This window comes from Salvelinus sp. IW2-2015, unplaced genomic scaffold (genome assembly GCF_002910315.2).
Source record: "Salvelinus sp. IW2-2015 unplaced genomic scaffold, ASM291031v2 Un_scaffold16412, whole genome shotgun sequence".
Taxonomy (NCBI): Eukaryota; Metazoa; Chordata; class Actinopteri; order Salmoniformes; family Salmonidae; genus Salvelinus; species Salvelinus sp. IW2-2015.
Window position 1 is genome coordinate 618,694 of NW_019957574.1, and position 27,300 is coordinate 645,993.

The 27,300-nt window shown below is 43.0% G+C and overlaps 1 protein-coding gene across 1 annotated transcript in view; it reads left to right on the forward strand.

Annotated features, from left to right (window-relative positions):
- Positions 1–27,300, forward strand: part of LOC112080654 (catenin alpha-2-like) — a 611,175-nt gene that overhangs the window by 565,789 nt on the left and 18,086 nt on the right. The window contains 2 exon segments of the mRNA XM_070442653.1: positions 17,646–17,828; positions 23,683–23,814. Of these exon segments, the coding sequence (XP_070298754.1) occupies positions 17,646–17,828; positions 23,683–23,814 (315 nt within the window).

A 27,300-nucleotide genomic window follows, 5' to 3' on the forward strand; every position in this document is an offset into this window, starting at 1 on the left:
CATTTAATTGTCAATAAAAGCCTTTGACACTTATGAAATGCTTGTAATTATACTTCAGTATTCCATAGTAACGTCTGACAAAAATATCTAAAGACACTGAAGCAGCAAACTTTGTGGAAATTAATATTTGTGTAATTCTCAAAACTTTTGGCCACGAATGTACACTCGCCAGTTTTAGCCTTAGCCAGCACCATCTTCAGATTAGCCTTAAAGTTGGTAGCCCTGCCTCCTGGTAAACAGCGTACGATCGCTGGATGATTATTTTTAAGTCTAATACTACGGGTAATGGAGTCACCATTGACTAGGGTGTTCAATTTATCAGAGCTAATGCTGGGAGGCTTCGGCGTCTCAGACCCTGTAACGGGTGGAGGAGAGACCAGAGAATACTCTGACTCTGACTCTTTTCTTAATGGGGAGAACCGGTTGAAAGTTTCTGTCGGCTGAATGAGCGACACCGGTTGAGCATTCCTACAGCATTCCCTTCCAGAAGCCATGAGAAAGTTGTCCGGCTGCGGGGACCGTGCGAGGGGATTTATACTACTATCTGTACTTATTGGTGGCACAGACGCTGTTTCATCCTTTCCTACACTTAAATGACGATTGCGTCTGAAGCTGGGCTTACAGCACGGCTATCCTCGCCTTAAGGTGATCGTTCTCCTGTATATTATGAGTACAGCGACTGCAATTAGAAGGCATAATGTTACTGTTACTACTTAGCTTCGGCCGGTGGAGGTCGTGTAGAACCATGTCCAGATAAAGCGTCCGGGGTGAAAAAGTTGAATGAAAAAAGTCAAGCGAGGGAAAAAAAAAAAAATATAAAACCGTAAAGTTGGCAAGTAGCGAACAAATGTTAGCAACAAATCTCACAGCAGCAYGTAAACAAGTCTACAAGTTGTGACCGGAAATAACGAGAACGGAAATGACGATGTCTGCTGTACGGACGTCTCTCTCCAAACGAAGCCGTCAAAAAGTTGAAAGGAGCAGAAAATAAACAGAGAGAACGGTTGTGTCAAACTCCATGATTATAACACCTAACTTTGGCCATAAGGCGGGCACAGTACTATACTTTTGGGAGCACAGACAGCCATTGTTCAGGGAGATTGGTAGGGGTTCCGGCAGGGGGTCCGGCGCCTGTTTTGCCAGGGTATGAAGTGGGGACAGTTGGGTCTCATCGAATCCCACTGAGTCGTCCCACAGTGTCCCGTGGCTCACACACGAGCACACACACACCCACGACCCCCTGCAGCGAGGGCCATCTGAGCGCAAGCGCATCACACAGAGTTTACAAGTGTTTTTTAGGTTCTTTGCAACTGTGTGAGTGGACTATACCTCCTGCTGCTAGTTAGTTTGAAGTGCATGCTTCATATGTTGAAAATGGATGCCACTTGACATAAATGGGTGCTATTCATTTAGAAATGTAGACATGCACATGATATGTATAACATGCTGCTGAGCACACTTCTACACACTACTCATGCGCACACACATCATGACGCCATGCACACACTCACATACAGTATATCAGCCATAGCGATACATTACTTACTGTATACGTACAACAAACACACCACACACACAACACACACACACACCACACCACACACCACACCACCACGACGACACACACACACACGACACACACACAGACACATACACTTCACATTTCACATAGACAAAACACATAAAAGCACGTTGGTTAGCCTAGCCACAGGGTCCGTGCCACTCGCCCTAACCTCCTGTACAGTCATCAGGTAAACCCTATTGACCTGCGTCACCGTTAATGTGAAGACGAAAGTACCAATTGGCACACCAGCAGCGGTCTTGTTATTAGAATGACGAGAAGAAAGGTGATCAGCCATCTTCTGTGTCTCCTCAGTGTGAGCTGACATGGCGAGCATGTCCAGGTTTACACCCACTGTCCTTTCATGTGTAGGTGATCCATGCAGACACACAGCGCTGACACGAGGTTATCTACTCCCCACTGGGCAAAACGGTTCAATCAAGAGTTTTTCACATAATTTCAACCAAAAAATCAATGTGGAAAAACTGATTGGATTTGCAAAGTGTGTATCAATGTAAGAAATTATGGAGCTTTTTTCTATTTTTTTCACTGAACTTTGAACCTAAATCCTTTGCCATGATTTCACGTCGGAATTCACGATAGTGACAACTCAACCAAGTTGTAAAATCAAGACTAGACGTTTAACTGACGTTCGCCCCGTGGGCTCTCTTTGTGTCAAAACACACACAAACCACAAAACTAATTAGCCCTCTCTCTCCTCTCTCTCTCTCCTTCTCCCCTAGTTCCACCTGAGATGCAACACATCTGACACTACAGGGTGTTATGCAAAGTATATTTTTGTTGATTGACTGCACAACAATATTTACACCGCCATTATGGCGTCGATCTCCAGCGGAACAAGCTTTATTTACTTGCTTCTCTCCCTCTCACTCTTCCTTTTTCTCTCTCTCTGTTTTTCTCCCCCCCCCCACCCCCCCCTCTTCAGTAATCCGGGGCGGCCCCGAAGCCTTTGTTCGCGTCGCTTTTCCTGTGTGGCAGTGCTCCGCTTGTCACTTCTATTATACTTATGCATAGAGCTGAGTTATTAGTATCAAACATGCATAATAAGAGGGAGCAAACACACACCTCTTTCTCACTCTGTCTTTTGTCGTCCACACACACATACTCACACAGAGAGACACGCACATACAATGGCTTGCGAAAGGATTCACCCCCCTTGCATTTTCCTATTTTGTGCCCTTACAACCCTGGAATTAAAATGTATTTTTTTTGGGTGTGTGTATCATTTGATTTATACAACATGCCTACCACTTTGAAGATGCAAAATATTTTATATAGTGAAACAAAAAAAATAAGACAAAAAAATATGAAAACGTGAGCGTGCATAACTATTCACCCCCCCAAGTCAATACTTTGTAGAGCCACCTTTTGCAGCAATTACAGCGCTGCAAGTCTATTGAGGTATGTCTCTATAAGCTTGCACATCTAGCCACTGGATTTTGCCCATTCTTCAAGCAAAACTGCTCCAGCTCCTTCAAGTTGGATGGGTTCCGCTGGTATACAGCAATCTTTAATCATAGCACAGATTCTCAATTGGATTGAGGTTCTGGCTTTGACTAGGCCATTCAAGACATGTAAATGTTTCCCTTAAACCACTCGAAGTGTTGCCTTAGCAGTATGCTTAGGTCAGTTGTCCTGCTGCAGGTGAACCTCCATCCGAGCCTCAAAATCCTTCTGGAAGAACTGAAACAGGTCCCTCAAGAATTCCCTGTATTTAGCGCCATCATCATTCCTTCAATTCTGACCAGTTTCCCAGTCCCTGCCAATGAAAAACATCCCCACAGCATGATGCTGCCACCACCATGCTTCACTGTGGGGATGGTATTCTCAGGGTGATCAGAGGTGTTGGGTTTGCGCCAGACATAGCRTTTTCCTTGATGGCCAAAAAGCAACATTTTTGTCTCATCTGACCAGAGTACCTTCTTCCATATGTTTGGGGAGTCTACCACATGCCTTTTTTCTTTAAGCAATGTCTTTTTTTCTGGCCACTCTTCCGTAAAGTCCAGCTCTGTGTAGTGTATGACTTAAAGTGGTCCTATGGACAGATACTCCAATCTCTGMTGTGGAGCTTTGCAGCTCCTTCAGGGTTATCTTTGGTCTCGTTGTTGCCTCTCTGATAAATGCCCTCCTTGCCACCTTGTGAGTTTTGGTGGATGGCCCTCTCTTGGCAGGTTTGTTGTGGTGCCATATTCTTTCAATTTTTWAATAATGGATTTAATGGTGCTCTGTGGGATGTTCAAAGTTTTGGATATTTTTTTATAACCCAACCCTGATCTGTACTTTCCACAACTTTGTCCCTGACCTGTTTGGAGAGCCTCCTTGGTCTTCATGGTGCCGCTTGCTTGGTGGTGCCCCTTGATGCGTGGTATTGYAGATTCTGGTGCCTTTCAGAATAGGTGTATATATACTGAGATAATGTGACAGATCATGTGACACTTGCACACAGGTGGACTTTATTTAACTAATTATGTGACTTCTGAAGGTAATTGGTTGCACCAGATCTTATTTAGGGGCTTTACAAAGAATTCAATAAAGATTGAATGTAGAATAATAATGTAGAATAATAAAGATTGAATACATATGAATACATATGTATTCACCACTTTTCCGTTTTTTATTTTTTATAATTTTTTAAAACATGTTATTTTTTAAATTTCACTTCACCAATTTGGACTATTTTGAGTAAGTCCATTACATGAAATCCAAATAAAAATCAATTTAAATTACAGGTTGTAATGCAACAAAATAGGAAAAAACGCCAAGTGGGATGAATAYTTTTTCAAGGCACTGTACATGCAAAAAAGCACACATGCACACACACAGAGAGACACATACACACACACAAAGCACCCCTCCTTAGCTGTCTTCTAACACAGTGATTGGATAACACTGTTGATAGGTCAGCCATAAAATTGAACTCGCTAGTGTCTGGGCAGTTTATTTCAAATGAAACAAATTAAAGTAATTTTGCAATGCCCCTGCCTGTGAAGAAACCTGGAAAGCGCCRTGCCTAATCCCTGCCGAGCCGCTGAGTGTATTGGCACGTACTCTATAGGATGGGATTTGCCACTGCACTAAGCTCCAAAGGCCCGCTCTTGTTGTTATCAGTAAGCAAGGGAAGGGATTTTGGGATAAGTGAATTCTGGAGAGCGGGAGAAGAAAAAAAGACCCTCACCTAGTACCTTCCCTTCCCCCCCACCTCCTATTATGACATCCCAATTGGCCCCTGTGTTTCTTTGTAAAGCTCAATTGAGAAAGTTTGAGCACTAAACTAACCTTTTGAGCCGCCATCTTTATTTCATGGACAGTCGGGGTRGATTCCCTTTAATTCAGCAGAGGAATTGGAACCAGACCTGTAAAATTGTCAATACACTTTTTTACAGTAGTGGTAAACACTTAATTGAGAGAGGTAAGAGGTGACATAGTTAAGAAATAGTTGCGTGTATTGTGCMAAAATCAGGGAAATGTACTCCTAAATACTTTTCCATAAGGCTTCACTGTTTGAGGTTGTGACTCTCCAATTAGACTTGACACAGGTGTGTGACAGCCAGAGCTGGCCATGTTGCCAAGATAGACAAGTCAACCTTTTTTCTACCTCTGCTTTATGTCTTTTTTGTGTTTGCAGTTGCTAGCTGACCAAGATCCATTTCATTTCAGTTTGAGTTGTTGTTTTCAATGTGGTTTTACTGATTGTCTGACACTTCCTGTGTCAAAATGATTACATGGCCTTCCAGCAATACCAGGTCTGGCCATAGTGCCCCTGGAGAAAGGTGAACTTGGTTGGGGMAAATTTMTTTCAACTGCCTGCCTCCCTCTAAAGAGGGTAGCTCAAAATGTCTGCCACCAAAAAGACTTCACACCCCATAAGGCATTGCTGCTGTGACCATGTTGCAAGTGATGTTCTTGATTGGTTTATTAGCAGGTGTAGCTCTCCATTTGAACATCCTCAATAAAGATTGGCGCCTGAGGGGATGGCTGCCATTTTACCAATTTTGTATGTCTTTTCGCATTGTTTGTAACTTATTTTGTACATAATGTTGATGCTACTGTCTCTTATGACCGAAAAGAGCTTCTGGAAATCAGAACAGCGATTACTCACCTTGAACTGGACGAAGATTATTTCTTTAATGACTCTGATGTGAAGGATAAAATGTTGTTCCTGGACAAGGCCCAAATCCCCGTCATTCGCATGAAGAAAATAAGGAAATACAGGGGGCTCAGATCAGGGTGCCTTGTGAGAATTTGTCAGCGAGTGAGTAACCTGCCACTACCATTTGTTCCATTAGCCAACGTGCGATCACTGGAGAATAAACTGGATGAGCTCTGCTCGAGACTATCCTACCARCGGGACATTAAAAACTGTAATATCTTATGTTGCACCTAGTAGTGGCTGAACTACGACACGGATAATATACAGTTGGCTGGGTTTTCTGTTGATCGGCAGGACAGAACAGCTACGTCCGGTAACACGAGGGGTGGGGGTGTATGTCTATTTGTCAATAACAGCTGGTGCGTGATGTCTAAAGGTATTGCTGGCCTGAGGTAGAGTACCTCATGATAAGCTGTAGACCATACCTACTAAGAGAGTTTTCATCTATATTTTTGTAGTCGTCTATTTACCACCACAAACTTATTCTGGCACTAAGACCGCACTCAACGAGCTGTATAAGGCCATAAGCAAACAAGAAAATGCTCATCCAGAACAGCGCTCCTAGTGGCCGGGGACTTTAATACAGGCAAACTTAAATCCGTTTTACCTMATTTCTACCAGCATGTCACATGTGCAACTAGAGGGGAAAAAAACTCTAGACCACCAAAGCTCTCCCTCRCCCTCCATTTGGCAAATCGAACCATAACCATTATATCCTCCGGGTTCCTGCTTACAAGCAAAAACTAAAACAGGAARTACCAGTGACTCACTCAATACGGAAGTGGTCAGATGACGCGGATGCTACGCTACAGGACTGTTTTGCTAGCACACACTGGAATATGTTCCGGGATTCATCCAATGGCATTGAGGAGTATACCACCTCAGTCACCAGCTTCATCAATAAGTGCATTGAGTGTCATCAATAAGTCCTATGAGTGTCATCTGATGAAGATCATCAAAGGTTAGTGATTAATTTTATCTCTATTTCTGCTTTTTGTGACTCCTGTCTTTGGCTGGAAAAATGGCTGTSTTTTTCTGTGATTTGGCGGTGACCTAACATAATCGTTTGTGGTGCTTTCGCTGTAAAGCCTTTTTGAAATCGGACACTGTCGTGGGATTAACAACAAGATTACCTTTAAAATGGTATAAGATAGTTGTATGTTTGAGGAATTTTAATTATGAGAATTCTGTTGTTTGAATTTGGCGCCCTGCACTTTCACTGGCTGTTGTCATATCGATCCCGTTAACGGGATTGCAGCCCTAAGATGTTTTTTAACAGGTTACGCAGATCCAATACTATTGTAATACACCTCGGTGTAAGGGTTTGCGCTTCAACAAACGCCTTGAAAATAAATGTCAAGATACATGTCTTAGAGGATGCCAATTCACACGCAATTGGTGGGCCCAAAACTGGCCATACATTAGATTGGTCGACATGAGAAGATTCCTCAGTCATCACTACAACATATAATTATAGAGCTCACAGTTGAAAACTAAACTCGGCAACAAAAAGAAATGTCCCTTTTTCAGGACCCTGTCTTTCAAAGATAATTCGTAAAATCCAAATAACTTCACAGATCTTCATTGTAAAGGGTTTAAACACAGTTTCCCATGCTTGTTCAATGAACCATAAACAATTAATGAACATGCACCTGTGGAACGGTCGTTAAGACACTAACAGCTTACAGACGGTAGGCAATTAAGGTCACAGTCATTAAAATACTAAGAGGCCTTTCTATGACTCTGATAAACACACAAAAGAAAGATGCCCAGGGTCCCTGCTCATCTGCGTGAACGTGCCATAGGCATGCTGCAAGGAAGCATGAGGACTGCAGATGTGGCCAGGGCAATAAATTGCGATGTCCGTACTGTGAGACGCCTAAAGACAGCGCCCAGGGAGACAGGACGTCAGCTGATCATCTCGCAGTGGCAGACCACGTGTAACAACACCTGCACAGGATCGGTACCATCTGACATCACACCTGCGGGACAGGTACAGGATGGCAACAACAACTGCCGAGTTACACACAGGAACGCACAATCCCTCTCATCAGTGCTCAGACTGTCGCAATAGGCTGAGAGAGGCTGGACTTGAGGCTGTTAGGCCTGTTATAAGGCAACAACGTCACGCTATGGCACAAAACTCACCAACGCTGGAGAGACAGACTGGCAAAAAGTGCTCTTCACTGACGAGTCACGGTTTTGTCTCACCAGGGTGATGGTCGGATTCAGGTTATTGTCGAAGGAATGAGCGTTACACCGGAGCCTGTACTCTGGAGCGGGATCCAATTTGGAGGTGGAGTTCCCTCATGGTCTGGGGGTGTGTCACTGGACTGAGCTTGTTGTCATTGCAGGCAATCTCAACGCTGTGGCGTTACAGGGAAGACATCCTCCTCCCTCATGTGCGTACCCCTTCTGCAGGCTCATCCTGACATGACCCTCCAGCATGACAATGCCACCAGCCATACTATACTGCTCGTTCTGTGCGTGATTTCCTGCAAGACAGGAATGTCAGTGTTCTCCCATGGCCAGCAAAGAGCCCGGATCTCAATCCCATTGAGCACGTCAGGACCTGTTGGAGTCAGCGGTGAGGGTAGGGCCATTCCCACCAGAAATGCCGGGGAACTTTGCAAGGTGCCTTGGTGCAAGAGTGAGGTAACATCTCACAGCAAATCTGGTGCAGTCCATGAGGAGGAGATGCACTGCAGTACKTAATGCAGCTGGTGGCCACACCAGATACTGACTGTTACTTTTGATTTTGAACCCCCGCCTTTGTTCAGGGGCACATTATTCCATTTCTGTTAGTCATATGTGTGTGGAACTTGTTCAGTTTATGTCTCAGTTGTTGAGTCTTGTTATGTTCATACAAATATTTACACATGTTAAGTTTGCTGAAAATAAACGCAGTTGACAGTGAGAGGACGTTTCTTTTTTTGCTGAGTTTACTAATGTTGAACATGATGTTTAACAGAGAGCTAACATGCTATTTTAAAATACATGGTTCGATCTGGTCAACTCAGGTTTCACAATGTCTTGGTCAGCGACGTCACTGGTCTGGAATTAGCAGCTAGAGGAATTTCTCTGTCAGCTTATCCACTGCCGTTTTCAGTGTGGTTTCAGATTTCTGAACAAGAGTGAAGATTTCAACACAGTACAAACATTCTCCTGATTCACACAGTGCATGCATATACTGTAATATATCAAATATACTGAATAAATATATTGGGGAAATATTGGATTATAATAATTGAGAATAGATCTAGGTTTTCAAAAACTATGTCAAGTATTTTATTGAGCAACACCGGAGAGAGGATGTGAGGAATTCACACAACTCACGTAGGCTTTATTCTTACCACTAGATAGTGTGTAGCTATTGACATTTTAACCAGATTATTTGCTACAGGGAAGGACTACCTGAACTTGTCCAATAAGAACACTTGTTTTTGTTTTCTGTTGCAAAAAATTCTGCTACGGTGTGCATTAATGAATAGACCCCATGCTCCTCACTATCATGGCAGTGTCCACCTGCTCCGCTGGCACCCTGTATAATTAGTGATCAGTGAATAATAGATGTGGCTGGTGAGGGAATGCTAATGTCTGACCCCTGACTGTGGGGGTCCGTGGAGGCGTGGTGCTGAGGCGTCGCCCACGGTCAGGATGGGGCTCTCTCTCTCTCTCTCTCTCTCTCGGTGTACGCACTAATCTGTCAGGATTGATTCCACTTGGAGTTTAATACAGGACTTCTTCCCACCTGCCCTCTGGTTGGCTGCTCAGTCTCACATTAAATGTGATATTTAACAGAGCGTGTCTGTATTCAGTGTCTATGAAGAGTGCTACAAGAGAAAGCTTCCCCTGTGGATTTCCCTCTTGACTTGTAATGTCGGTTCCTGTTGGGTTTAATTACAGACCAACACTGCCGTGTGTTTAACTTTTACCTACCGCCGTTCTCACCCACCCATGTTGTTGTTTATGAGGATAGGCGGCACGTTGTGTGGTGTGTGTTTTGAAACAGAGCAGCTGGACAAAATCTARCTGCACTCAACACTGTAGGGGTTAGGTTTGTTTATGTGTATGCATTGGTTTAAACAGAGGACGAGGTGAAGTGAGAGGGATAACTCTGCCCAAAATCTGTCTTCTCCAGCAGTTGGCGTTTTTTTACTCACCACACGATTCGTTTTTGTATGGAGGTAAATGAGTTTGGTCAACAAAAATATAAAAGCTTATTTGCTACATGATTTTATTTCATCGAATATAMGTTTTGTAATGCTTAGGTTGTACGAGTGTACTGATATAGGTAGGACACGTGACATACCGGTATCTTTGAGATAAAACACTTTATTTCAGAATTGTGCTGTTAGTGCCATCCGGGATCCTTGGGACATACCCTAAACCCTAACCCCCACCCTAACCCTAACCCTTACCTTAACCATAACCAGTACTTTAACCATTTTAAATTGCAACTTCAATTGGTTAGGTACGTCCCAAGGATCCCGGATAGCATGGATCGTTGTGGTTGTTCACACGGGTATCTGCTCTCTCATTAGCTAGAATGGTCTCACCTGACGTTTCACAATTTTTTTTTAGCCCTGAACAAGCATAACTGATTCATCTAATTGGTTGAGAAGTTGAATCAGGTGTGCTTGCTCTGGAATAGATCAAATACAGTCTTACACCTTGCCCAAACCGGCTGCGCGCGTGCGCCATCGTGCGCTATCGTGCATACATTTACTTTGCCCCCCCACACCAAACGCGATCACGACACGCAGATTAAAATATCAAAACAAACTCTGAACCAATGACATTAATTTGGAGACAGGTCGAAAAGCATTAAACATGTATGGTAATTTAGCTAGTTAGCTTGCATTTAGCTAGCTTGCTGTTGCTAGCTAATTTGTCCTGGGATATAAACATTGAGTTGTTATTTTACCTGAAATGCACAAGGATCTCTACTCCGACAATTAATCCTCACATAAAACGGCCAACCGAATCGTTTCTAGTCATCTCTCCTCCTTCCAGGCTTTTTCATCGTTTAAATTATATGGTGATCGCATCTAAACTTTCATTGTATTACCACGACTACCGGCAAAACAGTTTGTTTTTCTATCACCCACGTGGGTATAACCAATGAGGAGACGGCACGTGGGTACCTGCTTATATAAACCAATGAGGAGATGGCACGTGGGTACCTGCTTCTATAAACCAATGAGGAGATGGGAGAGGCAGGACAAGCTGCGCGATCTGCGTCAGAAATAGGAACGACATCCTTGGTGTCGCAGACGCTCGTTGGGGCGCGCAAGCAGTGTGGGTGCAATAATTGAATAACATTATTACATTATTACGACGCTCGCGCAAGCGACGTGTCCGGTCTGGTCAGCATGTTATACTCAGCTGGCCCCTCCCCGGATTTTGTGTTAAATACTCTGCAACAAAGCTTTCTTAGTGTCCAACAAGCTTTCTCTACCCTTAATCTAGTTATGAACACCTCCAAAACAAAGGTCATGTGGTTTGGTAAGAAGAATGCCCTTTTCCCCCCTTTTCCCCAGGTGTGATTACTACCTCTGAGGGTTTAGAGCTTGATGTAGTCACCTCATACAAGTACTTGGGAGTATGGCTAGACGGTGCACTGTCCTTCTCTCAGTACATATCAAAGYTGCAGGCTAAAGTTAAATCTAGACTTGGTTTCCTCTATCGTAATCGCTCCTCTTTCACCCCAGCTACCAAACTATTCCTGATTCAGATTACCATCCTACCTATGCTAGATTACGGAGACATAATTTATAGATCAACAGGTAAGGGTGCTCTCGAGCGGCTAGATGTTCTTTACCATTCGGCCTACAGCTTTCCCTGCTGGTCTAATGGTTAGGATTTGGCGCTCTCACCGCAGTGGCCCGGGTTCATTTCCCGGTCAGGGAATGAATAAATTTTTTGGGTAGGCAGGTAGCCTAGTGGTTAGAGCGTTGAGCCAGTACCCGAAAGGTTGCTAGATCGAATCCCGAGCTGACAAGGTAAAAATCTGTTGTTCTGCCGCTGAACTTGGCAGTTACCTACTGTTCCTAGACCATCATTGTAAATATAAATGTGTTCTTAAAACTTCTTAGGGATAGCCCCCTTTTTTCAATTTTCACCTAAAATGACATACCCGAATCTAACTGCCTGTAGCTCAGGCCCTGAAGCAAGGATATGCATATTATTGGTAACATTTGAAAGGAAACACTTTGAAGTCTGTGGAAATKTAAATTGAATGTAGGAGAATATAACACAATAGATCTGGTAGAAGAAAATACAAAGAAAAAAACAACCGTTTTATTTTCTCCCTACCACCATCTTTGAAATGCAAGAGAAAGGTCCCAAATCTAGCCATAACGCTGGTTGTAATTRGTTCCACAAATGGCAGCAGTGTATGTGCAAACTTTCAGACGGATAACTTGAAGTATGAGCAAACTACATGACATTTAGAGTGAAGTCACCCAGGTAYATTTGGGCAAATCGTGAAGGAGACATTTACATTCACATTACATTTTTCTGCAAGAATATTGTCAAATCTGTATTACTTGGACTTTGATTTAGCTTTTCCAGTATTAGTAGCCATTTTATAAGTTCAACATTTGCAAAACACACAGTTTTCATAACTTCATAACTCCATATTATAATTTTTGTCCAAAAGGAAAAGGCTTGCTGTCGCACAAGATTAGCAGCCACATTTTGCGACATATACTGGGTTTCCGCATACTCCCGTCATTGGCTATCTAGCTAGCATTGTTTGACCTTAATTGGTGCTTATTTGACAAAGTTACAGTCAATCAAGACTGCCCGCGTCATCGGCGTGCCATGAAGGCATCGCTCTCTGACCAAATTTGGTGTCCTATAGGATATACTACACTCCTAATGATACAGTGAAGTCTGGTTACGTTCTAGGACCTCTGAGGAATAAATATGAACGTGATTTGACTGGTTGAAACTACGTTTAGGGTTAGATTTTCACAGATTCCTTTCCTTGCAAATTGAACAAGTGGAAATAAAAAAATCGATCGTACATGCTATATGGACCTTTTTAGGATATGAAGAAGGATTTTATCTAACAAAACAACACTTCATTTTATCTCTGGGACCCTTTGGATGATAAATCAGAGCAAGATTTCAGAATGTAAGTACACGTTTCACCTGAATTTATCAAACCTATCGCGATGAAAAAAGTGTTTTGTTGTTAGGAGCTCTGCTCAAACAATAGCATGGCATTTTTCTTCATAGTAATAGCTACTGTAAATTGRACAGTGCAGTTATATTAACAAGAATTTAAGCTTTCAGCCGATATAAGACACTTATATGTACCGACATTTGTTGTTTCTCTAAAATCTGCGATCGTGACACACAGCGCTGCGTGATTTACAACTGTCCCCAGTGTTGCCAACTCCTCAGTAAGGAAAGTAGCTATTGGCTGTTCTAAAAGTCGCTAGAAATCGCTAAATGATGTCATCACTTAATTTGCATAATTGGCCATCCTCAGSCGCAAGGTGGAGCTCAGCTGCCTTTGACTCAAAAAGGTAACCACAGTACGGTTTGGGACTGATGTATCCATCTATTGGCCCTTTGAGTACATCAACATTTGCCAGTGGATTCAGCACCCGGCTGCTCACAGACTTGATCAGGCTAACCAAGCTGTCAAGTAGCTTAAGAGGATCTACTTGCTCTCCCTCAAAAGCCTTGATGGCCAACTGTACCTCACCCAGCACTGACTTCAAAAAAGTCAGATACAATATGTTTTGAGGATCACTGTACATGGAGTAATAAACCTCAGCCATGTAGCAGTGTTCACTGGACTTGGTGACTGCGAAATGCAGCCTAAGCTCCTCCCACTGGTCCAAAATGCATGAAACCGCGGGTTCAATGGAGAGCCAACGTGTGGCACACCTTGGTTATCTGTAAAGGTTTCTCCCCACAGTTGATGGTCTCATATATGGCCTTGTAGGCCTCCCTGCGCTTTGGAGACACTGAAAACCAGTTATAAGTCTCTCGTACCAAGTACTCCACACTACGGGGGATGGTGTCATTGGAAGCAGGACTTACAGCAAGCTGCAGAGAGTGGCACACACAGCGAATAAGAACCAGATAATTGTGGCCATACTCCTCCTTCAGCACTTTATGGACCCCATTGTTAATCCCCGTCATAACAGAGGCATTGTCAGTCCCTATCCCCAGGAGTTTCTCTTTTTAAGATGACACTTCTCGAGGAAAGCCACAACAGCACGGGCTATAGAGTTGGCATCTCCTCCCTCCAACTCAACAAGCCCCAGAAATGTTGATACAATTGTCTGCTTGGTGCCACTAAAGTACCTTATCACAACCCCCAGGTACTTAGAAACACTTACATCCGTGGACTCATCGAGGAGGAGGCTGAAACGCTGGTCACCCACATCTGCGACCAACTTTTTCAGAAAGTATGGTGCTAGAACACCATTAATCATTTTTGTGCACTTTGTCCTGTGCATTTTGAAGTGGGTAGCAGCAGTGGAGTCTGAGGAAGCAGCTCTACATGCTTCTCCAATGTGATCACATGCCAGCATGGAACAGTGTTCAGCGATAACTAATGCCATGGTGGCCTCAGACTTTTCTGCAGTCAATTTTTGGCAGCTTTTTTTGGGTGGAACTGTTATAAGGCTTTGCCTTTTGAGTATGTTTGAGTTGTCATGTGTTTTTTTACATCTAAGTTTGGCGTAGAAATCAGCCTTACAATACAGGCAGTATGCCCGTGTATCATCTCCAATACAACGGCTTCAACCAGCCTTTGAATTCAGGGTTTTTGATTCCCACTCCTTTCTGTATTTTTGAGTGTATTGTTTAGACTGAGACATGATGATCTAGCCAGCTAGATGTTTAGCTTATGTCACAGAGAGGCACACACACAGTGGACAAGGTGAGTAAGTGACTGAGGCTGTGTGAGTCAAATGCAGTGATTTMTTTTTGTGCAGTGATTTATTTTAAGCCAGTCTCCAATAACACCAGAAAAAGTCGCTAGATTTATCGCTAGTCGATTTTTTGAAAATGTGTCGCTAGAGGGTTCTGAATACTCTCTAAATATAGCGACAAAGTCRCTATGTTGGCAACACTGGACGAGACGCCTATCCCTAATTTAACAAAAAAAGTTTTTATTTCACCTTTATTTAACCAGGTAGGCCAGTTGAGAACAAGTTCTCATTTACAACTGCAACCTGGCCAAGATAAAGCAAAGCAGTGCAACAAAAAACAACAACACAGAGTTACACATGGGATAAACAAAAGTACAGTCAATAACAATTGATAAATCTATATACAGTGTGTGCAAATGGAGTAAGGAGGTAAGGCAATAAATAKGCCATAGTAACAAAGTAATTACAATTCAGCAAATTAACACTGGAGTGATAGATGTGCAGATGATGATAACTGACWTGCCTAGTTAAATAAAGGTTAAATAATTTCCACTGGAACGAGCTGCAACAAACTCAAACTGGACAGTTTGATCTCAATCTCTTCATTCAAAGACTCAATCATGGACACTCTTACTGACAGTTGTGACTGCTTTGTGTGATGTATTGCTGTTTCTACCTTCTTTCCCTTTGTGCTGTTGTCTGTGCCCAATAATGTTTGTACCATGTTTTGTGCTGCTACCATGTTGTGTTGCTACCACGTTGTTGTCATGTTGTGTTGCTACCATGCTGTGTTGTCATGTGTTGCTGCCTTGCTACGTTGTTGTCTTAGTTCTCTCTTTATGTAGTGTTGTCTCTCTTGTCGTGATGTGTGTTTTGTCCTATATTTATATTTTATTTATTTTCAATTTTTAATCCCAGCCCCCGTCCCTGCAGGACGCCTTTTGCCTTTTGGTAGGCCATCATTGTAAATGAGAATTTGTTCTTAACTGAATTGCCTAGTTAAATAAAGGTTAAATACAAATAAAATAAATACATACATAGAACGGCTATGGGTCCCCGAGGAGAGGTTTGAGAACCACTGCTTTAAACCACTACTCAAACACCAACCTGAAGCATGTAAACATGGGCACTTGCCCAATTCCTTTCTCCTTGACKCCTTGCCTCACGTCCTCTCTCCTTGCCTCCTTCTCAAATCCCATTGGAGGAGAGGGTCCGAGGGGGAAGGTCCTTGGATCTTCTCCACCAATGCGGTTTAAGAACCTTGTGAGGAGCGAGAGGACACAAGGAATCAAGAAAACACTCATTGAGAAAGAGCCCTGGTCCAGCTTGCTCTGAAACTGAAACCAGCAAGGCTCCAGTGGTGAAATGGTTCCACTTGGGCAGCACTGACAAAAGTATAATATCTGGCTCTGAGACTGTAGCGAGGGAGTGATCAGTAGGGTGACAGCTGGTKCTGTGTGATGAGAGAGCAGTGTCTGATGGCACCTAAAACAGTTTTGCCTCTCTCTGCATATCTCTCACGCTCTCTTTCCTTCCGTTCTGAGGTACTTTATGAGAGGAAGACGAGTCATTTGTGGTTGTTATTCTCTTCCTCACACCTCCATGGAGGGATGGGTGAAAGGTGATACACGTTCACGCTGAGTTCATCCTGCCGGTCACCCCCACACACCAGCTTCGCTGTGAAAGAAATGTGGGATGGACGTAGACAGACGGACGGAGGAGAGAGAGGAGAGGAGAGAAAAAGAGGCAGAGTGGGGGAAGTTATTTCTTAATGAGACCACTGATGCTTATAAAGACAGTCTACGTGTTATAGGGAGAGTTTATAGGCTGTGCCTGGAAAACCTTTCTTCCGAGGTCCCTACCTCACATCTCCTCCAATGAGCTTTGAGAGGGAGCTGAGAAATCGAGGAAATAAGGACGGAGTAGGAAATCATTAATCACACTATAAAAAATGAAATCTAAGCAAACCTAAATATCTTATATTGAGTGATAATTCACCTAAATGTTTTATTTTTTTCTTACCAAGCTAAATTATCTAACGTCAGTCGCAAATTGTTTGGTTAAAATAAGCAAATCTAAGGCTTAATTACAAGTAATTTATCTTATTTCAAGATTTTTTCAAGAAAAATAAGTTTAGCTTATTTGTAGCTGCCAATGATGTTAGATAATTTAGCTTGGTAAGAACAAAAACACATTTTAAGTGAATTATTACTCAATATATAGATATTTAGGCTTGCTTAGATTTTCACTTTTTGCAGTATAGGGAGGGTGAGGTTAAGAACAATATCAACCATGCAATGGATACTTMATCTTTCCTTTCCTTCTCTGTTTTGGATCAATATTACAAACCTAATAGAGCCCGACTTACTTTTCTCCCCTGCACTCACCTCAGAACGTTGAACAAATACATTATTCATTGACTGGTATAAGAAGTAAAGTAATTAGACATTTATCTCGCAAATAATATCGGGGCCTCTACTGTGCTGGTGACCTTGCCTAGAAATGTATGCCATCTCAGACTTGCCTCAAATGGCTATGGCAAGAGAGCAAAATGTATTCTCACGGCAAAATGAGCAGAGGAATGGATTTTTCTCTTCACGAGTATCAGATGTCAAGAGGTTTTAGGAGCGCTGGTTGATTAATCGTCAAGTTTATAACTTTACTCGGAAGCCTTTCAGAAGGGCAAAGTCAAACTCTTATATCTATTCTCGTTGAGTATACTAAGGAATAAAGGCTCCTCAAAGTGGCAGCCAGCTAAATATTTGAAGAGCAATTGATGCTTAATCTTTGGTATTTGTTGTATCATAGTAAGCCTTTTCACTGCCAGTGTTTAATTGTTTGATTATTCCTTCTCTCTCTCCACTCCTTCTTTTCCTCCTCAATCTATTCTTCCCCCTTTCTCCCACTTCCTCTTCTCCCTATGTCTTTCACTACTCATCCTCTCTTTTTGACTCCCCTACTCATCTTCTTCTAATTCCTCCTACATCTTCCTCCTCCTGCCCCTTCTCAGGCCATCATGGCCCAGCTGCCTCAGGAGGAGAAGGCGAAGATCGCCGAGCAGGTGGAGAGCTTCCGGCAGGAGAAGTGCAAGCTGGACGCCGAAGTGGCCAAGTGGGACGACAATGGCAACGACATCATCGTCCTTGCCAAGCAGATGTGCATGATCATGATGGAGATGACGGACTTTCACCAGGTACAGTAACAATGTGGCTAAAGAGAACCTAGTTGAAGGGACTGGTATTCCTTATGAATGTCAATGTAATAATGATAATAATAGAGAATTACTAGAACGGGTGTCACCATTCAAGTCAACAGGTTTGTTATGGTGGACCAGTGGCCATTTGCAAATGATGCATAGCAATACCATATTACGGGCACACTATATTTGAGTGTGCCCGTAAGTTTACCAGTAAAATGCCATGGACAGAGGCTCTATATACCCATTCTAGTAAATGTATTTCTATGGTAGATCAATTCCCTAAAACCCATAGGACACTTCAACAGGGCGCGTCTTTGTGGAATATTTAGATATTCGAAATATAGTAAAAGAAACGTGTAACAAACAGCTGAAGTTTAGAAATAGGAATCACATCTGCTCTATTCATGACAATACTAATGTCTGCACATTTCACTACATTTGCCTACTAAACGTGGCTCTCTCAGGAGTGTCCCCCCCCTCCCAGACTTCTACACCAATCACGTCACTCCTGTGTGCCCCCCCCCCCCCCCGACCAGGACTTCTACTATGTCAGTCCCAAATCAGCCATACCTGGGGTGTATTCATTACGTCTTGCAATGGAAACCGTTTACCATTGAAGTACCAAACGGAAGCAAACAGAACGAAACCGGGAGGGACCTACATGAATTTAATAGAAACTCTAGTTTTCGTTGAAAAACATTTTCCATTTGGAATAAACCGTTTCTGTTGCCAAACGTTTTGCAAAAGACAAAACATTTTGCAACAGATTCGGCAAAATGAATACACCCCTGGGGTCAATCAAGATGGCAGCCTGTCAACGGTAAAGTAATATTTGGTTTTGCTCAATAGAATTGGTTTATTATGTAGGATAGGACAGGATGAACTTTAATGTCCGAAGGKGGAAATTTTCTTAAACACACAGTACTGCTGCATACAAAATAGACACTGTACATTACACACTTAACATAATACATACATTGCATGTTGCCCTTATCATCATACATTTCTCATATAGCCACATACATAATACTTTGCATATTCACTTATTCTGTCAGTGGCGTACTAACACAGCTCAGCTTTGCATATTGCCGTTTACGTGTGTGATGGACATGGGAATGAAGGTGTGCTCATATCTGTACCTGTAGGGGCCCTATAGCGTCTGCCTGAGGGGAGGAGCTGATACCGGAGTGAAATACACGGGAGGGATCTGAAATTATGTTCTGCAATTGTCTGATAAACGGTCTGTTAAAAAATAGTCTGCAGGGAGGGATGTTGCCTCACACCCAGAACCTTCATTGGCGGTTTGTATCAGACGGGCAATTTGGGATTCGAGTTGAACTGCTAAATTGCCAAACCAGACTGTAGTTATATGTACATTATCCTAAAACAAAATATAAATGCAACATGCAACAATTTCTAAGATTTGACTGAGTTACAGTTCATATAAGGAAATCTGTCCATTGAAATAAATTCATTAAGCCCTAATCTATGGATTTCACATGACTGGGAATAAAGATACTGTATGCGTCTGTTGGTCACAGATACCTTTTTTTAAAAACAGTAGGGGGCGTGGATCAGGAAACCAGTCAGTATCTGGTGAGACCACCATTCACCTCCTGCAGCGTGACACGTCKCCTTCGCATAGTCGATCAGGCTGTCGTGGAATGTTGTTCCACACCTCTTCAATGGCGATGCGAAGTGTGAAATGTCTGTTAAGTATGCAGGCCATGGAAGAACTGGGACATTTTCAGCTTTCAGGATTTGTGTGCAGATCCTTGCGACATGGGACCGTGCATTATCATGCTGAATCATCAGGTGATGGCGGCGGATGAATGACACGACAATGGGCCTCAAGATGTCATCGGGGTATCTCTGTGCATTCAAATTGCCATCGATAAAATGCGTTGTCCGTAGTTTAAACCTTCCCATACCATAATCCCACCGCCGCCATGGGGCACTCTGTTTACAAAGTTGACATCAGCAAACCGCTCACTCACACGACGCCATACACATTGTCTGCGGTTGTGAGGCCGGTTGGATATACTGGATATACTGATATACCAAATTCTCTAAAATGACATTTCTCTAAAACTACATTGGAGTCGGCTTATGGTAGAGAAATGAACATTCAATCTCTGGCAACAGCTCTGGTGGGCATTCCTGCAGTCAGCATGCCAATTGCATGCTCCCTCAAAACTTGAGACATCTGTGCCATTGTGTTGTGTGACAAAACTGAACATTTTGTGTGGCCTTTTATTGTCCCCAAAACAAGGTGCACCAGTGTAATGATCATGCTGTTTAATCAGCTTCTTGATATGCCACACCTGTGTCAGTTGGATGGATTATCTTGGCAAATGAGAAATGCTCACTAACAGGGATGTAAACAAAAATAAAACATTTTAGAGAAATAMGCTTTTTATGCGTACAGAACATTTCTGGGGTCTTTTATTTCAGCTCATATGGGACCAACACTTTTCATGTTGTGTTTATAGTTTTGCTCAGTTTAGTATTTTATATGTTCCTTACCTTCGAAAATCTCCTTTGTTGTGTTRATGGTTTGCCATGTTCTGTTGTTTCCAGTTCCTAGCCATGCTAATTTGTCCTTTGTGCATTCATTTGAATTGAAGTATTACTAGTTATGAGTGTGACTAGTATTGGTATGGGTAGGATCAGCAACCACACACAGGCAAATCACTTCGCTACAGGCTGCTCGGGCTTTTTGGTCACAGTCCAACACTAAATCAAATCAAATCAAACCCACATGATTCAACAAATCAACAAATAAAGAGCCTTTGATTGGACGAATCAAGTGCTTTAGTGGCTAGGCTGGAACAAATCGAAATCCAGGTCCTGCTATTGGTCAGGATAACAGGTGTGGGCTGGGATTAGGCTGTGTAGACCAGCAGCAGCTACCTACCATTACACATTGTTTTTCTGTAGATTAACAGAGATCCGACAGTATTTTATTCCCATTGAGTTCGATAGAATAGAATGTAGCCAAACCMGGATGAGTGTGATCCTGTGTACTGTTTACAGTGTGGATGTTGATGTTCTTCGGGAAGGCAACAGCTTGTCTCCGAGCCCCCCGCCATCTGTACATCATGTCATAGCCCTGTGCTTAACCTAATGTTCCAATTCCAAGGTATGGCACTATGATTCAGTGGRCAGAATATGCGAACTGTACAGAGCTCATAAAGGGGAAGATTTGCTTCCCAAATGGCACTCTATTCCCCATATAGCGCACTACGTTTGACCAAACCACTATGGGGGAATAGGGTGCTGTTTGGGATGCGTCTATACAGTTTCATAGTGATTAACTCTTATGGATGTGGTGTGGTGGTGATGATTGCACGGACTTTAGTCAAGTGACCCTTGTSGTGACATTTGTGGAATTGGCGAATATGTTGTTGCCATGCAACTTTGATAACCAAATKCCACCCTATTCCCTATATAGTGGGCTACTTTTGACCAGATCTCCATGGGCCCTTCTCAAACGGTAATCGGGTGCCATTTGAGACGCAGCCAATGGCACATCATGCATGGATTCACAAATGCCCTATTACCGTGATGTCAGCCAATACACAGTTGAAGTCGGAAGTTTACATACACCTTAGACAAATACTTTTAAACTCAGTTTTTCACAATTCCTGACATTTAATCCAAGTAAAAAGTCCCTGTCTTAGGTCAGTTATGATCACCACTTTATTCTAAGAATGTGAAATGTCCGAATAATAGTAGAGAGAATGATTTATTTCAGCTTTTATTTTCTTTCACCACATTCCCAGTGGGTCAGAAGTTGACAATTAGTATTTGGTAGCATTGCCTTTAAATTGTTTAACTTAACACACGTTACGGGTAGCCTTCCACAAGCTTCCACAATAAGTTGCTCCTGACAGAGCTGGTGTAACTGAGTCAGGTTTGTAGGCTCTCTTGCTCGCACATGCTTTTTAAGTTCTGCCCATAAATTTCTATAGGATTGAGGTCAGGGCTTTGTGACGGCCACTCCAATACCTTGACTTTGTTGTCCTTAAGCTATTTTGCACAACTTTGGAAGTATTCTTGGGGTCATTGTCCATTTGGAAGACCCATATGCGACTAAGCTTTAACTTCCTGACTGATGTCTTGAGATGTTGCTTCAATATATCCACATAATTTTCCTCCCTCATGATGCATCTATTTTGTGAAGTGCACCAGTCCCTTCTGCAGCAAAGCACACCACAACATGATGCTGCCACCCCCGTGCTTCACGGTTGGGATGGTGTTTTCAGCTTGCAAGCATCCCCCTTTTTCCTCCAAAACATAATGATGATCATTATGGCCAAACAGTTATATTTTTGTTTCATCAGACCAGAGGACATTTCTCGAAAAAGTACGATCTTTGTCCCCATGTCCAGTTGCAAACTGTAGTCTGGCTTTTTTATGGCGGTTTTGGAGCAGTGGATTCTTCCTGCTGAGCAGCCTTTCAGGTTATGTCAATATAGGACTCGTTTTACTGTGGATATAGATACTACCTTCCTCCAGCATCTTCACAAGGTCCTTTGCTGTTGTTCTGGAATTGATTTGCCCTTTTCGCTTCAAAGTTACGTTCATCTCTAGGAGACAGAACGCGTCTCCTTCCTGAGTGGTATGACGGCTGCGTGGTCCCATGGTGTTTATACTTGCGTACTATTGTTTGTACAGATGAATGTGGTACCTTCAGGCGTTTGAAATTGCTGGAGGTTTACAATTTTTCTTCTGAGGTCTTGGCTGATTTCATTTGATTTTCCCATGATGTCAAGCAAGAGGCACTGAGTTTGAGGGTAGGCCTTGAAATACATCCACAGGTACACCTCCAATTGACTCAAATGATATCATTAGCCTATCAGAAGCTTCTAAAGCCATGACATAATTTTCTGGAATTTTCCCGAGCTGTTTAAAGGCACAGTCAACTTAGTGTATGTAAACTTCTGACCCACTGGAATTGTGATACAGTGAATTATAAATGAAATAATCTGTCTGTAAACAATTGTTTGAAAAATTACTTGTGTCATGCACAAAGTAGATGTCCTAACCGACTTGACAAAACTATAGTTTGTGAACAGAAGTTTGTGGAGTGGTTGAAAAAAAGAGATTTTAATGACTCCAACCTAAGTGTATGTAAACTTCCGACTTCAACTGTAAGTGACTACTCGCTGTATATCTGTTTTTCCCGCATGTCATCCTACATCTAAACTTCATGTGCCAATCTATATCAGTAAGAGCAGTGATACCATATTTGGTTAAACTGTAGGCTAAGGGCTCTATTCAATCCGATCGCCTTTAGCAAGAGCAGCTGCTGCATCCAGTTTTGAGGTCCAATGCAGTTCCACCTCCGACACCGCTAAAGCATCAACTATGAAAGTGTCTGCTATCGCCGGTTAACGCTTGATCTGATTAAACTTAGGCCTAGATCCAATCTAACCTGTTACCAGATCTGTTGTAGCCTTGCCAACTCCATTGCTRTTACCGTCAAGATAATTCCATAAGGAGTTGGCAAGCGAGCAGAAACAGACTATTACCAATACTGATGAGCTTTGAGAAAGACCTATGTTGACAGCTGTCAGCTACTAATGATAGAGCACCGTGATTTGAGAAGAACGCATCTAGTTGCGGCCCACGTTTTGGCTGGTTTTGGAGCATTGTGATCTCTTTTCAGTTTTAGGAAGATTACCACWGGCGTTTTTATCCTATGCATTATTTCTTTGTGGCAAAGTGTCTTGTGAATATAAAATGGACCTTTTATTCTGTTAATGTCAAGTGTTTCMGAGAGTGTTTGCTGTCTGCGTTTGGTAAATAAARACGTTGAACTTTAAACATACTAGAGCTTAAGTCCTGTTTCCCTGTGTTCCACACCAGAGGCAAAGGGCCCCTGAAGAACTCCTCTGATGTCATCAACGCCGCCAAGAAGATTGCAGAGGCAGGCTCCAGGATGGACAAACTGGCCCGCGCTGTCGCCGACCAGGTAACACTTACCCCAGTTGTGTATGTGTGTCTGTGGTCAGGATAGATCCCCTTTTCACTATATTGCTCATAGACTATCGTTTCCCAAACCTCTCCTAAGCACACCTTCAGTTGGTCAACCAATCAAACCTGTATAATTGGAATCAGCTATGCTAGTTCTGAATACATCAAATCAGTGGCACTAGATGGGGCGATTCAAGCTGAGGTTTGGGACACCGGCTCACACCTGTCCAGGGTGTAGAAGCTAGGGGGAGGAGTTACAATAGAGCTAGATTAAATTAAAACCGGGCCTATGCCTTCAGGCRAAGTGGATGAGGTGTGGTATATACAGTATGGCCAACAGGGACTTTTTAGGTGGCGTCCAAATTGGCACCCTATCCCCTATATAGTGCTCTCAAAAATAGTGCACTATGTAGGTAATATGGTGCCATTTGGAACACCGGCGTAGTGTGTTTGTTTGTGGGCAGCAATGGATCTAGGCACAGTGGGCTGTCTTGGAGCGGTGCTGGTCATCCCAATGGGACTTCCTTGSTCTGTGAGAGCAGAGAGGAGCAGGAAGCTCGGGGCTTTGTCTGTGTCTTTAATCTAATTAGCGGCGCTGAGGCGTTGCATCCATTCATTATCAGATGAGTGCCCTCTCCAAAACGCACCGACAGACTATTTTCAATATTGAATCAATCAATGCGGCTGCTCCTCCTGGCTGGGGAAGATAAGGGGAGAATGGGGTAGAGAGTTGTGCGTGTGTCTGTGTTTGTTAGCTCTTAGTAGTAGCACTCCAGGTAATACATTATCTGCCTCTTMATTTTMTTTTTCTTTACCCCTTYTTCTCCCCAATTTTGTGGTATCCAATTGGTAGTTACAGTCTTGTCTCATCGCTGCAACTCCCGTACCCACTCGGGAAAGGCGAAGGTCGAGAGCCGTATATCCTCTGAAACACAMCCCAAACAAGCTGCACTGCTTCTTTACACAATGCCCACTTAACCCGGAAGCCAGCCGCACCAATGTGTCGGAGGAAACACCGTACACCTGGCGACCGTGTCAGYGTGCACKGCGCCCGGCCCGCCACAGGAGTTGCTAGTGCGCAATGGGACAAGGAGATCCCTGCCAGCCAAACCCTMCCCTAACCCAGACGAYGCTGGGCCAATTGTGCACCRCCCCATGGGTCTCCCGGTCACGGCCGGCTGCGACAGAGCCTGTACTCCAACCCAGAATCTCTAGTGGCACAGCTAGCACTGCGATGCAGTGCCTTAGACCACTGCGCCACTCAGGAGGCCTGCCTCTTCATTTTCATCCGTCTTGAATAAGCTATGAGAATTAGCCTCATGTAGCCTCATGCACAAAGACTTGTTGATTCATTAGGACTCCGTGCTCTTCCTCCTGGTGCTGTTGTCATAACGACTGTGTGTTTTACTCAGGGAAAGCTGTGCTATCACAATCAGTCTCGATTTGGAATTGCAAATGATGAGGATGTTGGTTGCAACAGTGGTGTTTGGTGGCATTTTTTATAGCAGAGGATGACTATTCCAGCCGTAGTAATTGCTGGGATAGAATACATGGAACAGTATTAAACACATGGTTTCCTTGTGTTTGACACTATTTCAGTCACTCCATATTATTAGCCGTCCTCTCCTCTCCAGTATCCTCTGTGGTGCAGTGTTTCTGAGCCTGGCTGAGTCGTGGTGTGTTGTGTGTGTGTGTGTGTGTGTGTGGTGTGTGTGGTGTGTGTGTGTGTGTGTGTGTGTGTGTGTGTGTGGTGTGTGTGTGTGTGTGTGTGTTGTGTGTGTGTGTGTGTGTGTGTGTGTGTGTGTGTGTGTGTGTGTGGACAATTTGAAAAAACACACAGAGCTCCTGGCTATAGTGTGTTGTTGAACCGTAGCATCGTTCGCTCTGCAATCAGGGCTGGGTGGGAGTCAGGCGGTGAATATCTGTCAATATGCAAATCACTGGCAGCCTACCCTCGGACTGAATCAACAAACGCTGAAACTGAGCAGGTGGCTTGCCATTTTTAATTCCGCCTTTAAACGATTCTTTGACTGGTGTTTGTGAATATTCACAGCTTCTGCTGCCTCCTCATCAGCTAGTGATGAGTGTGCGTGTGAAATGGCACCCTCTTTCTTAATATACAGTAGTGTGCTACTTTGACTAGATCTTAATGGGAGCCCATCCGGCTCTGTTCAAAAGTAGTGCACCATATACGGGACTAGGGTGCCATTTTGGATGAATCCTCCTTCTGCAATGTGATGCTGCTCAAAAGAGGGGCCTGATTTTCTTCCAATTTAAACAGGGATTTTTTTAAAAGAGTATTTCAGTGAGGAGCAATGCGAAACACGCATCATCCAGGGACAACATACGGTAAATGGGTATTCAAATATTCAAACATTTAAGAGTTTGCTTTTATCATGGCATAGAAAGACTATTTGATCTTGTATTTCTTTGACAAGCCACTGTATTTTTAGTGGTAAAGGCTAATATTACTACGACAAATAACTGTCATACTTTTTATGCCTTATTTTTCAAGAAGAAATTTATTTTATTATTTTGCATTCACACCTTGCTGAACCGTTAACCTGTGGCTGACAGACGCAGTCGGCGTGTCAGGGAGATTGAAGCGTGTGTGTGTGTGTGTGTGTGTGTGTGTGTGTGTTGTGTGTGTGTGTGTGTGTGTGTGTGTGTGTGGTGTGTGTGTGTGTGTGTGTGGTGTGTGTGTGTGTGTGTGTGGTGTGTGTGTGTGTGTGTGTGTGTGTGTGTGTGTGTGGTGAGAGATTTGAATGTTTTTGCGGTACTACAGTAGAATAGGTCTCTCAAGTAGCAACCCTTGTTGCAACGCTCCACATCAAACCCTATTAAAGAGCATGTTAAGAGCAGTCTGTCAGTCTGACTGTTCTGCAGATGGGAGATTGAGGGGGAGGTGTGTGTTTGTGCCCGGTTATGTGTCTGTGAGTGTGTGTGAGAGAGAGAGAGAGAGAGAGGGAGGTAAGAGTCTTAAAGGGAAATTTCACTGCTGATCTATTTCACTATATATGTCCATTAATATGTTATTAACATATCATACTGTACAGTGGTTCCTTGTGGGCTGCTGCAGCATTCTATGGCACGTGATTTAATTGTCAGCCATTTTTTTGACCACCAGAGGGCATCTTTGAGAAGCATTTGAAAGTCTTTCATATTGGCATTACCAGAGAATTTAAAACCTTTTTTTGTAATAACATAGTACATGGGATTGATTTGAAGAAATTTGGCTTAATAAATTTGATTAATATTATGGTGTTTCTATTCCGAGAAAAACGAGTTAGGGTTAGGATGGAATGGAAAATATGGCGCTGTACAACGTGACGGTCGGGAGTAGGCTACAACATAAKAGGATTGAAGGATTCTAAATTGTTTGCCTTCATAAGACAACTTTGTTCCAATATTTCTGTAAATCAGTGATATTTATCCCCATAGTAATTCGATATGKATCCATRACTAAATCAACATCTGCATTTTG